General features: G+C 34.8%; 1 protein-coding gene across 4 annotated transcripts; it reads right to left on the bottom strand.

Moving 5' to 3' along the window:
- Positions 1 to 1178: 1178 nt before the first annotated feature.
- On the bottom strand, positions 1179 to 13204 carry LOC110722328 (protein CHLOROPLAST IMPORT APPARATUS 2-like). Of its 4 annotated transcripts, none has more exons than XM_021901604.1 (6): positions 13009 to 13204; positions 12782 to 12879; positions 8312 to 8408; positions 3017 to 5579; positions 2203 to 2382; positions 1179 to 1439 (listed from the first exon to the last, which is right to left on the bottom strand). In XM_021901604.1, the coding sequence occupies exons 4-6, from the start codon at positions 4097 to 4099 to the stop codon at positions 1377 to 1379; spliced, it is 1326 nt and encodes a 441-aa protein (XP_021757296.1). In that variant the 5' UTR covers positions 4100 to 5579; positions 8312 to 8408; positions 12782 to 12879; positions 13009 to 13204; the 3' UTR covers positions 1179 to 1376. The 4 variants fall into 4 exon arrangements, with proteins under 4 accessions (XP_021757296.1, XP_021757295.1, XP_021757293.1 ...); XM_021901603.1 differs by having other exon boundaries at positions 3017 to 5345; positions 8312 to 8418; XM_021901601.1 differs by having other exon boundaries at positions 8312 to 8418.
- Between the last annotated feature and the right edge of the window lie 705 nt (positions 13205 to 13909).

Raw genomic sequence — 13909 nt, forward strand, 5'->3', positions numbered from 1 at the left:
TGAATATGTGATGATAATGCAATTTGCGACAAGAATTGGGATTTAAACTAGCGGGTTTAAGTATAACGAGTACATGTAGCCATGTATTTACGGTTTTGTATGCAGGATGGGCTAATGAAAAATGTGAAACTTGTTAAAAGAAATGCAGTATATGGCCCTAAATGCAAGCACTATGGTGCAAAACATACATCTTCGTACGTGTTTTTGGGATTGTGCGCAGCTAGAGAGGTATGGAGAAATGTAGATGGACTGGCTAAGGACATTTACTTCATTGAGTCGAGAACCCTCTAAAACAATGTCTAATATATAATTATCAACTACTTCAATCAAAGTAACCACCCATACCAAATTGGCTAACGCGTATTTCAATGTTTTGAAAAATTAAGTATAGTTGTCCAAAGTAATTGGCTCCTTATAAAAAATAAAAAAATCACAATTCGATTTTGACTTCTTATGGAATTTCATAATCTCATAAGTTACAATTCGATTTTGGTTTATAACAGCAGTCACAATTCCATAATCTATCTAGAATACAAAATCTAATTGTGACTTATATAAACAGTCATCAATTATGGAATTGTGGCTTCTTAGCTAGGGACATTAAAAAATTAAGCATAGTCATGACATAGTTCTGCATCCATCCTTGTAATGTTTTAGAAAATTAGGCCCAACTCTTTATTTTTAGACAATTTCACCTTCATTTAACAAATTGATTTGGTAGTTGAAATGTTAATCTCTTTACTCCTAGCTCCAAAGAAAATTAAGTTGATCAAATTTATAAGTCCTCCAAATTGGATTCAATAATAGTTCCAAAGGCATGCTTCATACTACAAAGTACTCCATATTTGCTAAGTTTGCCTATATATGATAGTGGTTAAAAAATTTGTAAACAATCAAAAGATTTGAAATATAGTTTTTAAAAAATCTATAAAGTATCATAATAATTTTGCATTGTAAACTCATGTATGTACTTATTAACATCTTGTGCAACTTATTTAAGTACACATGAAAGCATGTCTTCCCAATCAATACGACGATAATTTAGATGCGGAAATAAAAAGAAAGGATCCTTTCTTTCTCATTTAAATTATAGTCATACCATATGAAAGCGCAAACTCTCATATGCACCTAACAGTTCTCACCAACAAATCTTCTCATTGAAAGAAGCTGCTACAAAATAACAGAAAAGGGGGTAACCGTTGATTTAAGACTACAAAAAATTGAGGGAATAATAACACTACAGCTCTTCAACCAACCCTATTACCTAGCCTTAGCTACAGTTTGATGTGTGAAATTTGGCAAAATTCTTACAAAAAGTGTAATGCCCTATAAGGTACTCATAACAGCTAAAAGGACCTGACAGGCCAAAGGCAAAACTACTCATTCGCTACTTCGTTTTCTTCACTCCCAGATGAATTCGGCCTTCTAACAAATCGCCCCTGCAACATGACATGAATCCTGATTTAAGTAAGAGATATAATTATGGAGAGAAATGCAAGATATCAACCATTAACTTAGGATGATCATGATCACAGCATACACTGCATACAGATGCAAAACATATAACCTAAGGAAACTCGCTCACATGAACAAATGGACTGTGATTAAAAGAGAATATTAGTGATAAGTGCAGGAAGATTACAATAACATTTTCAAGAACTAGAAAATCTTCGCAGTTGCAGGAAAGAACAGTTGTATTACAAAGAATTGACTGAAACTTTCTAAGAATTTGAGAATAGAACATGAACATCAAATAATCAAATCAGCAAAAGCTACAATTATGCCTTCGGTACAAGTCACACCATAGTCTCAAACAACATACTCCCTCTGTCCTTGTAAAAAAAAGTCACAATTCTATTTTGAATCATCCAAAATAATTGGCTCCTTACTAGATTACAAACGAAATTTGAAATTTATCATATGCCTTCATCAGTATCCTTAACCAGGAACATAAAGCAAAAGGCTTTGGAATTGCAAACATTTCAATGATGAAGCATAATTATGGGCTTATGGCATACTGTTTAAAGGATGGATGGAGCACATTACATATAAGCTCAGAAAAACTAACCCAAACACATCTAAACAAACATATATCTCTTATGTACTTCCTTTAAGGTAGAAGAGCCAAAAAAGGCACAAAGCACCAAGAACAAATGCACACCCACATATATAACTTTGACATGACTGAGATTGAGCACTGACCGAATTGGCATAGTTGCATACCTTCATTCTTGGTCGTTGATCGGCATTAACTTTTCTAACTTGATATCTAATCTTCTTTGAGAAGAAACGTGTTCGCCTTTTCTCCTTGTAGCGCTGAACACTTGCTTCCCTCAAGGCTCCAGGCTCACCGAATAGATCTATTTGCGCCAATCGTGCTTGCTATAAAAACAGTTCAATCCTTTAGTTTGTATTGTTTTATTAATGATTCCATCATAAGTGAATACAAGCATGCAAAACGCTTCTATCTAAAAGATTAACTGTGTTAGACAAACAATGTTAGCAAAAAAAAGCATCTATGCAAACCCTAATTTAGGGGCCTGCACAGATTAAATAAATATATAAGTAAAAAAGGAATAATATAATATGTATTATAATACATAACACAAATATTCTTCATTTTGTCTCACTTGATTAAATAAATCATTTTGCAACTGAGGTATTGCCCAAAGAAGAAACATCAAAACTGGAAAACTCCAAAACCGAAACTTTTTAATTAGGAAAGAAAAGTTTGGTGACCGTTTAATCCAAACGTCAAGTATCATTAGGCGCCAAACACTGTCAAACTAATTTTCTCAATCCATACAAGAGAGCGTCTATTTCCACTTCACTATAGTCTATATGCCCTCCACAGTAGTTAAGATTTTCACAATTTAGTCATTCTAAAAGGAGCAGGAATAGAGTTTTATGGACTCGGAATAAACACTTCATTCATAAAATCTCTATTTGAATTATTCAATATTAGCAATGAAATCATGAAGAACTTAAATGAAACAGAGGTAAATTTAGAACATACCAAGGCATCACTTCCAGAAAGCTCGGAGCCCACAATGTCATCGGAGAAAGGCGAGCCTCGATTTGACCAGGCATCCAAAACCTCATCATAATTCAATTTCAAGAGCACCCCAGGGCTGGATTTAGAATTTTGGGTTGAATTTTCCTTGCCTGATGATGTTGAACTGGATTTAGGACTTGAAGACGAATTTTCTTTGCTCAAGCCTGGACTGGACTTGGGAACCGACACTGAATTTTCTTTCTTTAAGGCTGAAGGAGAGGATTTAGTGTTCACTTTTTCCAATTTTTTCTTCTTTTCAGCTGGCAAAGGCTTGCTCAACCTTGGTGAAATTTCACCAACATCAACAGCAGGAAATCTCCACCAGTCTCCCTCGTCATTTTGTCTAAATGCCTTGGCCACTCCACCTCTCATCAATCCGAATCCGAAATCAAATCTCCCACCTAATCCTAATCCTAATCCTAATCCTAACCCCACAGGATACCCATAACAGAAACTAACCGGGCCAACACTACCATCATTGGAGCAAGCAGTGGATTCCCCTTCAACACACACATTCACATCCCCCATTATGCTGTCTATAGCACCCTCCCCAATCTCTTCATCAAGGATTGATTCTGCATCGAAATCCTCGTATCCATCACATAAATCAGAGGAATTCGTATGGCAACCAATTTCATCCATGTCATATGAGCATGACTTACCATAGGCAGTTGAATCTAGCTGAAAAACTGGTTTCTCAACTGGGAAAGGTAGGAGCAATTCACCAGAGGGTTCTTCACAGGAAAAGGAAGAATACTCACGAGGTTTGATGAATTTGCCTGGCTTACACATATCCTTGGCAGGAAAAATATTTGGATATGCTGTGGAAAGCAGAGCAGCTGCCTCATTGTAGGTCTGATTTGGGCGTTTCCGGGGAGTCCGTGGTTTACGAGTTGAGATGGCTAGTGGGGAATTGCTTGATTCTGATATAGTCGAAGAAGGCGATGAAGAATGAGAGGTACGGGTTGAAGTAGAGGGAGATTTAATAATATCAAGGTCAATTGCATAGGCAGCCCGTCCACCTCCACTCAAGCAGGAGCTCATTGTTGAAATGAATCTCCTGGCTGAACTTCAATCAAACAGGCCTAATTCAATTAGAACTCAACGATGAGAGACTGAGCAAGATTGAATTAATCCTCATTAGCTTCAAGAAGCTTAGGTTCAAAGCTGCCAGAATCAGAAATGGATGAAGAAGACTCAATTTCAAAACATCAGTTATCTGACAGTGGCACAGAACCAAAAAAAAAAAAGTAAAGCTTTGGACTCAGCAAAGTTGGTAGATTTAGTAAGCTTTTGAGAGGCAAATAAGGAGAATTCAAAACTTTACCAAAGGAATGGCAAAGCAAAGAGAGTGGAAATCAAGCTTCAAGCTTTGTACCAAAGTAGGCAAAAGGCCAAAACCCTGAACCCTAGAAAAGCACTTACTATCAAGGTGAAAAGCAAAAAGATGTCTAGAGTACACTAAACCCAGTTTGCAAGAACAAGGAAATTTCTGAGTCCTAAGCTTAAACCCTGAAAAACCCCATATCTGAATTGACCACAAGAAGCAATTCTAAAAATGTGGATTGCTAAATTGTTTATGTAGGAAGACAATGGATTCTCTTTCTAATTTATACAGGAGCAAGGAAGAAAGGCACAAAGCTCAAAAATCACAATCTGAACAGTGGATGGGTTTTGCAGTGAAGAATCAGAAGTCAGCAAGAAGAAAATATACCCGCTGAGAGTTCAAAAGAGAAATCTAGCCCCACAATGAAAACTTGGGGGGTTGGAATGGAGGGGAATGGGGGAGGAGAGAGAGTTGATGGGCGATTTGTGTATATGAGCAGGTCACGGGGGATGAGATAAGAGGTAGTAAAAAAAATCCGTTAAAGAAGCTCTGAAGATAGCAAAAGCAGAAGAGTGGGACTCTCAGAAACAGAGAGGTGGGAGTATGTGTTCTTATGAGTAATGAACTGATGGTTAAGAAAACAGGGCAAGAGCCAACCTTTTCTTTCATATGCCAACAATAGTTACTGGACCACTATTCTCTCTCTCCCTCTACTGTCTACACCAAAGTATTTACAATAATTTAACCAGCGGCATTGACTACAATGCCCCTGAATTTGAAGTACATTCTCAAATCTCAAAGGTACTATGTTACCATCACAGAATTCTTTTTTCACTGCAGGAAAAATTATCACCCAGAAGGAGATTGATTGCCAAGTGCCAACACACTAAGGGGTGTGTTCTCAGCTCTCCCAAACTTATTCTCGATCATGATTAAACTCGGGTAACCTTTATTAAATTTTACCTGAGGAAAATACAGCTTATTAATCAAGCTGCCAAAAAGTATCAGACATGTTCAAAGTGTATATAATCACATTTTGGCGATCAATCACTATAAGGAATATTGGATGCCTAACTCATTTCTTGATGATATTTTATATTTCAGAGAAATTTACAGAGATTTCTGAATTAATTGGCCCCATCAACTTTCCAGAGAGCTTGCAGATTTGTAGTAACATATGTTATGCAGCCAAATTTTCTGCACACAGATTACTGAATTAATTCTGAAAATTGTAAAAATCTCTAGATATTTTCAAAGTAAAATTAAAATTCCAAATATTTCAGTCCAAAATTATAAATAAAGAACGGTTCTTTTTTGTTGGCCTAACAATAATCCTTATTTATTACTACATATGCTATATTCATGATATAATAATCAAACATGTGAATTAAAATATAATTCATGGAAAAAAAAAAACTCCCTAATAAAGATTGACTATGTAAAATTCTTCTTTTTTTTTTTTTTTTTTTTTTATTGTTGTCAGAAGTTAAATAAGTCAATCCTTCCCATGGAATAATATAATGTATATAGGGTGCAAAACCAAAATAATTCATCTTCTCTCTCATAAAATAATAATAATAATAACAATAATAATAATAATAATAATAATAATTACAGTATCATTGTCTTTTTATATATATGTTAGCAAGAATATAACAGAGTAATGTTATATTTTATATTTAAATGAGAAGGGCAATAAAAAAAAATTCAAGATTGTGGCTCTATATGAATCTATCCTAATCATGGGCAAGTATGGTGGGCTAGATAGATTTTTGCTGAATTACTGAATTAGCTACCCAACGGATCTACTAAAGTAATCAATCCACAGTCATTTATTGCCCATTTATATTGGAAGCTCTCTTATCCGATGACATGGCAAAATACTATTGGGTGTCCGGATTTTTTACGGCTGACCTGGAGGATACTTTTATAGGTTGGTGGCACTTTCACGTGTATCTAGAAAGGAGAGAGAGAGAAAAAAATGAAATAAAAAATTAAATAAAATAACTTTTGGGAAACGAAATTAAAAAAAATTTCCCTCAACGCGGCAGCGAAATGATTTGCAACTTTTTGGTGTGTTGTGTCCAAATTTATGTGTGGCAGATGACCCCTTAACGTTGCACTAAAAAACTCCTTCAGATTTCGGATTAGAATTTAGAAAAAAGCCAAGGTTTCGTGATATTGGAATACTACTACTTGCACATCATTTTGCAATCGTTATCCTTTTAAGCTTACAGCGAAGCCAAGAGTCGTATTTTATGAAAATGTGAGGCTTTAGTCTATACAATTTAGCATGTAACAAAATTCCACCACTCTTACAAAGATTGAATCTGGTATGATTGAGACTCAAGATTATTCTAACCCTACACTTTAACATTATCTAAGATATTAAACCATTTGATAAATTGAGGTTCCAAGTTTACAAATACTCCACGTAGTGATTAAATTAGTGACTTGTTAATATTGAGCATAGGTAGCAATGTGAATATGTGATCAATTGGAGAGCAACCAAAATAAATATGCCGAGTAAGCGAGTATATCAAAATCTTTGATGTAAACTTTGGAAGATTAAATAATATTTCGAGGTGAATCCATAACTATAGAAATGATAATGGACACTAACTATATAATTAGTGAGCGATTATTTGATTATGTAATGGCATACGATTAGAAGTTGTATACTTAATATATGGATGGCTTTGGTTATTTTTGGAGATGATGAAAAAATTCCAATACATAGATATGATTTTATATCGCAAAAATTTTTCATTTATTGGTAAATATATTGATTTATTTTATATAAATGTAAAGATTTAATTAATATCAATTTCAGTTTGGCTAACATTTCACGGTTCAATTTATCCATTGATGTAGTAGGTTGGTTGTGGACGAGGTTGGTAATTCTATCGAAATAAAAGATATGGTAAAACAATGAATAATGATTTAGGATTTAAATTATTAAAAATTTATCATTTCAAATTAAAGATTTATATAACGGAAAAAATATCATATTTATAATTTATTTATATTTAATAAATTCAATATAATTTATAGTAAAAAAAAAATTAAATTTTTGTAATTTTGTCTGAAATTATTAAATACAATAAATCAAATAATTAAAAATCTTAGATGAAAAAACTTTGCATCGCACGGACTTCCATCTAGTAATGAAATAATCAGATACTTCGTAAAATATTTTATAAAGAAGATATATTTGAATCCCTCCTTCATAATTTGTGAATACTTTTCAAATGAAAATGTGATGAATTGAAATTAGCATACACGGATAAGGATCCTCTTTTATTATCAAAAAGAATCCCAACATTTTTTATTTTGCTTGTCAACTTTAAACACTACGAGTAATAATTATCATTAAGTTGATAAGTGTCCAAATCTAAAGAGGTTGGCAAACAAGATGGGACATGGACACAACATATGAAATATGAGCATATGACCTGTAATTTTGAATTTTTAACCCTTTTAGGAAATATTCATACAACATTCAAACTCCAATGATTTGGAAAATCTTGAACATCTTATAAATTGTTAACTAATATGAAAATATATCTTTAATGCCGCACAGCAATTAAAGCTCAAAAAATGCTCCATATGTTTGAACCATCAATTGCTGGGTTGTTTAGTTGGGCAGGGAACGGGTAGACAGAAACATAAAGATTTTGATGAAGGGGCAGTTTAGCCAACATATTTAAAGGTAAATGAAACTAGTTGCTGAAGTCATATAAGATGTAAATACAAAGTACCTTGGACATTAATTTTAGAAGTTAAGACACCACAAAGAAAACGCAGGGGCACCATAAAGAAAAACGCTTGAATCATGAGCTTCTTTCTATCCTACCCATAAATATAACAAAAACCAAATAAAATATTTTGGGAAAAATGAGTTAGGGGTGCACCAAAGTCTAGCTTACCTCGATAGAGAATCGTGAGTTGTTGAGGTCCTTTGCTTATGAGCTCGTGCTGTTGTACCTAGTAATGGAGACAGTCTTCAACAGTGACTTCCAAGTGCTAAATTATCCTGAGTAAAGTTGCGTTAGCGACTGAAGTCACATGCTGAACGATAGAAGTAGAAAGAAAATTTTTTGCATCGACTATAATAGAATCAGTAATCACAATCACACATTTCAACTGCCGTTGTCTCCAACAATCATCACGAAAGACATGGAAAAGAATTCCATCCAATGAATACAGTGGTACGGTGCAAATATGCAGAACTCTTTGTTCTGCAATGTGCTGAATGATGAGAGAAATTGTTGAAGTTAGGCTATCATTTACATCAACCTGGACAGTCATGAAAGTGTTTCTGTACTAGGAATGCAATAGTAACACTTCATCAGGCAAACCCTTTTCTCCAGAAAACAGGTGATAAAGATGGGTCCTTTTACTGCCAGAAACCTGACTTATGTTAGCATATCACAAAACAGACTGATATGTTCTGATGACAGTTAATTAACTTACCATAAAACTTATAAAATCATTCTAGAATTCGCATACTCAGCAACGCATGCAGGCCCTTAGGCATAAATTACTAAAAAAAAATTTAAAAAAAAATTAAAAAAATAAAACAGATTAATTGAAAGCAGGTTGTCCACAAAAGGGTCTGTATTGTTAAAGAAAATCATCTGAAGCCCTTTTCCCACATGCTTCTCAAAGCTACACCCAGTGTCAAGACAAAAGGGGACAAATGAGGCTGTGGTGAGATACCACTTCACAATTGCTTCATCAATATTTCAAGCAGCTTGACTAGAACTTAATTGATCAATCAAGCGCAGGTAAAAACACGTCAATTCACTTAGAGAAAATTTTATTTTAATTTAAAATTAAGTAGAAACTGATCACTCTTGAACAAACAAAACTTTGACAGAAGCAAAATCAAGTTTCAGTTGACCGCTAGCAATACCTCCCCAAGCCTTATCCATGATGATCCTCTCTTCTTCCATTCGCTTTTAGTGTTTTCTTTATGTCATTCCTAACTCCCTCTATCCAAATCATATTTGGCCTCCCTCGGCTTATTACGAAATCTCCATTATTCTAAGCTTCAACTTCCTTACCAACAGTCCAGTATATACTTTGGTCGACATCTTACATGCCAAAACCAACGTAGCTGATTTTCCCTTATCTTATCTTCAACTCCGTCTATCCTTTAAATATTTAAACTCCTAATCTCATCCATCAAGGTGTTCCCACACAAACATCTCAATATACACAACTCTGCTACACTTATCTTCTTCATATGCTCCTTCCTAAATGCCCAACATTCTCACCTGTACAGTAACGCCGGTCAAATTGTTGTCCTATAGAATATTTCTTTCAACCTTAGCACACTACAATCATACAATCATGTAATAATCCAGGCATTGTTCTCCATTTTTTACCACCTAGACGTAACTCTATTGAGATACATCCTGATCGAAATCACCATTTCTTTAAAAATTTGATTTGAGATACTTAAAACATTCACTAACATGTAACTCCTTGTCATCTAAAGTCAATAGAACTCAATACATCCTCGCTTCTCCTCCTCAATACTAAAATGACACTCAGTATTACTCCAACTTAACTCCAGATTCTAACTTTTGTCTTTATCACTCCCAACTTAGCACTCATCCCAATGTTTGTTCTACTAACCAACATGATAGCTTTCCACTGCTTTTAGGGACGAAGAATGAATAATAGGAGACTATAAATAGTTTAAATATAGTACGAATACAGTGTAGTACGTTCCAATTTTTGAGCATGCAGTGGGTGTGCCAGCCATCTATATTATTGCATTTGCATTCTGGTATGTTACTTAAGGGAGAAAGAATGAAGGATACTTGGAATATACAGGATCGTTCTGAGTGTTTTGGTGACTGGAAAGAAACTAAGAAAGGATATTTGGGGTTAGAGAAATTATCCTTTCACAATGTTAGTGTTCTTATATGAGGATTTTCCAAGATTATCATTTAATATATACAACACTTGGGTGGCATGCAATCATCTTCATGGGCATATGGGGGCCTAATCCTCCATCATTGTATACTCTGTTCACAAAGTTCAGTAACATATTTCTTATCCCCTAAAAAGAAAAAACAAACAAAAAAGAGAAAGAACAAAAAGACAACATATAAGAGAAGAAAAGGTGTATATTAAATGGATGGGGTTCTGAGGGTTTGGGACTAGCAGGGGAAGCATTTATAAGTATCAATGAGGCAGCGATATGTAACCTATCGAACATAAATTAAGCATTTACAGCCCCAAGGGTTCAGATTCTGTGTGCTTAGACGAAAATCTGAATGCTAGAAAGTTTGAATTTAGAAAACACATGAGCTATTGACCTATTGTCTTCCATTCGAAAATGACACAACACGCAAGTTTGCAAGCAACCTAAGAAGTGCTTAGTAAACCAACAGAATCCATTAAACAAAGACCACTAGTGGGCAGGATATCAATAAAGTGAAGATGTACCCATGGACATATATGCCAACCGTAAAAAAACATATAAGAACAATGTGAACACATTGCTATAATCAGTCATATATAGCATTATTGGAGGGTAGCTGACTCTTTAAAAGACAAAGTCTTCTAATATCAAGGCACATCGTGAAATAAAAGCAACTTCTTAATCTTATATTCTTTATCTCATGAAATACGACAACAAATTTTTATTATCATCACAAATACCTTCTCTTCCTTATTCAAACAATTAGTACATGTTAGCACCTTTACCCAGGGAAACAGTATCCCAGGATCATTGATGCTAGATATAAACATAATATTACAGAAAAACAAAGCTAGTTTCAGGGCAGTTATACACTCCCCCTGTTACAACAATACGAAGTTAGCTTCAAACCCAATTGAAATATAAATAAAGACACCTTCAGTAGACCAAACACTTCATCATTGTGCTCAATTAACATTGTGAAAAATTTCCTAAAGGAAAAAGGGAAACTAAGCAAATTAAGTTAACAGTCCAGCAGCTAACAGAACTTATCTAGCATGAAATATTTAATTTTCCTAACTAGCCGGCATATATCAGTTCATAAGCAAATGCTTTTCCGGAACCTGAGTTTATTCTCCAAAGTACAAACTTAATCAACTAGCCAGAGCACTGCACAAAGCCACAAACACAACTTCTGTTGCTCCTGCTCTTTTAAACACCAAACCCTTGCATGATTCACCAAATACAAGCCCAAATATAATCCCATATAATCTCAATCCATAAGAGCTAAATTGCTCCAATGTTCCTTACCTAATAATCTAGCCAGACCTAAGCACTAAAAGAGTTATATGTAAAAAAAATAAAAATAAATAAAAATGGGTTAGTGGTTGAATGGATGCACCTGCATCAACTGTCTACTAGTACTGAATGAATAGTGGATAAATAACAAACTGACCTCCCTAGACCCTCAAGTAGTTGGAGACAGAAATAGGACACAGGGGCATGGCTATTGAGAGTTAAAATTGTCATAAGTAGCTTTTTCCTACAGAGGTTTAGACAACTATAAATTTAAGTCTGTGATTCACTGTATCCTTTCCCTTGATCACTCCTCAATTGTCCAACTATTAGCTGTTACGAGATCAAGAGGCTCCATCTATGAATGAATTAGGGGAGAAATGTCAAGTTTCCCCATTATATGGGCTTCCATGACTTCCATATTCCAATTTGGAAAGTTCACTGAAAATCGAATGCTCATTTCCTTAAAGCGAACACAAGTACAAGCCACAAAGTAATAATTCCATTACTAACACTTATCATAGATTTACCACTATCTTCTTAAGCATCTGTAAATTTGTTATGACTTGAGTTTTGACACCCCCCCCCCCTCTCCCATGTCGCTTATAAAAGCATTGCCCTGGAATATCCTAGGTATGATCCAAATCAACAAGATCAAGGGCATGGTAAATGCCAAGAGATAGATGGAAATCCTACTTCAAATGATGTGACATAATAGAGTCTACTCTTTATGATTACCAAAAGTAACAATAAAAAGGTCACCTTGGCATCAAATGATGAATAAATATAACTTTGACCAATGCTTTACATCACTAAATTTTGGAAAAATTTAAAAAGTACTTTGTATATAATAATCCTAGTACGTAGTATACAATCTACAAAGCTCAACCTCAAAAGGCCATAGGAAAAAGGCATATCGAAAGGAGAGGATACATTAGAACAAAATGAGCACTATGTACCGAGAACTACCAACAAATTCACAGTCAAACAAGAAGAATTCCGCAAAAACTTAGTCATCAGCATAATGAGAAGATAAATTATCGACAAACTCTCATTGCATACAACTAATTAGTAATTTCATTCAATTTCAACTTTCCAGAACTCGTTCGTAAACGAAAATTTTCAAAAATTGAACTAAAATTAGCGCAATAATTCAAACCATTACCAAAGTGAAATCTCAAAATAGGGCCGAATTCTGCACTCTTCTAGCTGAATTTGCAAAACAACAACACATGATCGTTCAAGACCGCAAGTTAATATGCCCTAAAAATCAAATTTTCGAATTAGTAAGCCCTAATTGCCGAAAAACAGCGTAAAATCAGATTAAAACAATATAAATAAAACAGAATAGGATGAAATAGATGAGAGAGAAAAACAGTAAGTGTGAGATACCTGATAATCCGCCATTAAAGGTGAGAGAGAAAGCTCGGATCAAAATTGGTTGTTTACAGAAGGCGTATGGAGGAGAGAGAGTAGGGATTGCGGGAAATGAGAAATCCGTTGGAAGAAAGGAGGGAAGGAGGGAAGGAGATCAGGAAGAGAAATAAAAGGTAGTTGGGGTTTGCAATCGTTGCCCAATTGGATTGAGCAAAAAGATCTTACAATCTCTTATGTGGCATTAGCCAATGTGAACTTGACCTCGTAATTCACACGTGTCGTTCGTTGGACAAGTGAACGCGGATCATAATCGAGTGAGAGGTTTCGATTGAGTCAGGTCATATACGTGTGTATTGTTGATTGGTTTATTGTAAAAGACTAATCAACTTCAAACATTCATCATAGCGTAATCAAATTTGGCTAGGGTCACATAAGATTTGGATCATCTGAGTTTAAGTGTCGAAGCACTGTTCAGGTTGATGTTGGGTTAAATTTGCCTACTCGTGTTACTATGGGAATGTTCAGTATATTCAAAGACAACCAAGCACTATATTATTTCAAATTTAGTTCACCAAGGCCTTGCTCAATCAAAGTCCAACTTTGAACTAGCTTGTCATGTCTTCTATGTGGTGCTAACCATTAACATTGCTTTGTAATTTCAAGCATATCCAAGTTAAATTGAATTTTCAGCGAACATTTTAAAAGAGAAGTTAAACATATTGAGACTACTAAAGATGCCTTTACAAGGTCAACTGCAATATATTAGAAGCTTAAGGCAACTTTTTTGCTCGTTTTGGAAGAGTTCCCAGTGAACAAAACTGAGTGTGGGGAGTATGGTGATGTTGGTGCACAATGCATAATGTCTACCCTACTTCGTCTGCTTAGTTGCCCATGCTCATGACCTTAACCTAGCCTA

The sequence above is a fragment of the Chenopodium quinoa genome, unplaced genomic scaffold (assembly GCF_001683475.1).
Source record: "Chenopodium quinoa cultivar QQ74 unplaced genomic scaffold, ASM168347v1, whole genome shotgun sequence".
Taxonomy (NCBI): domain Eukaryota; kingdom Viridiplantae; phylum Streptophyta; class Magnoliopsida; order Caryophyllales; family Amaranthaceae; genus Chenopodium; species Chenopodium quinoa.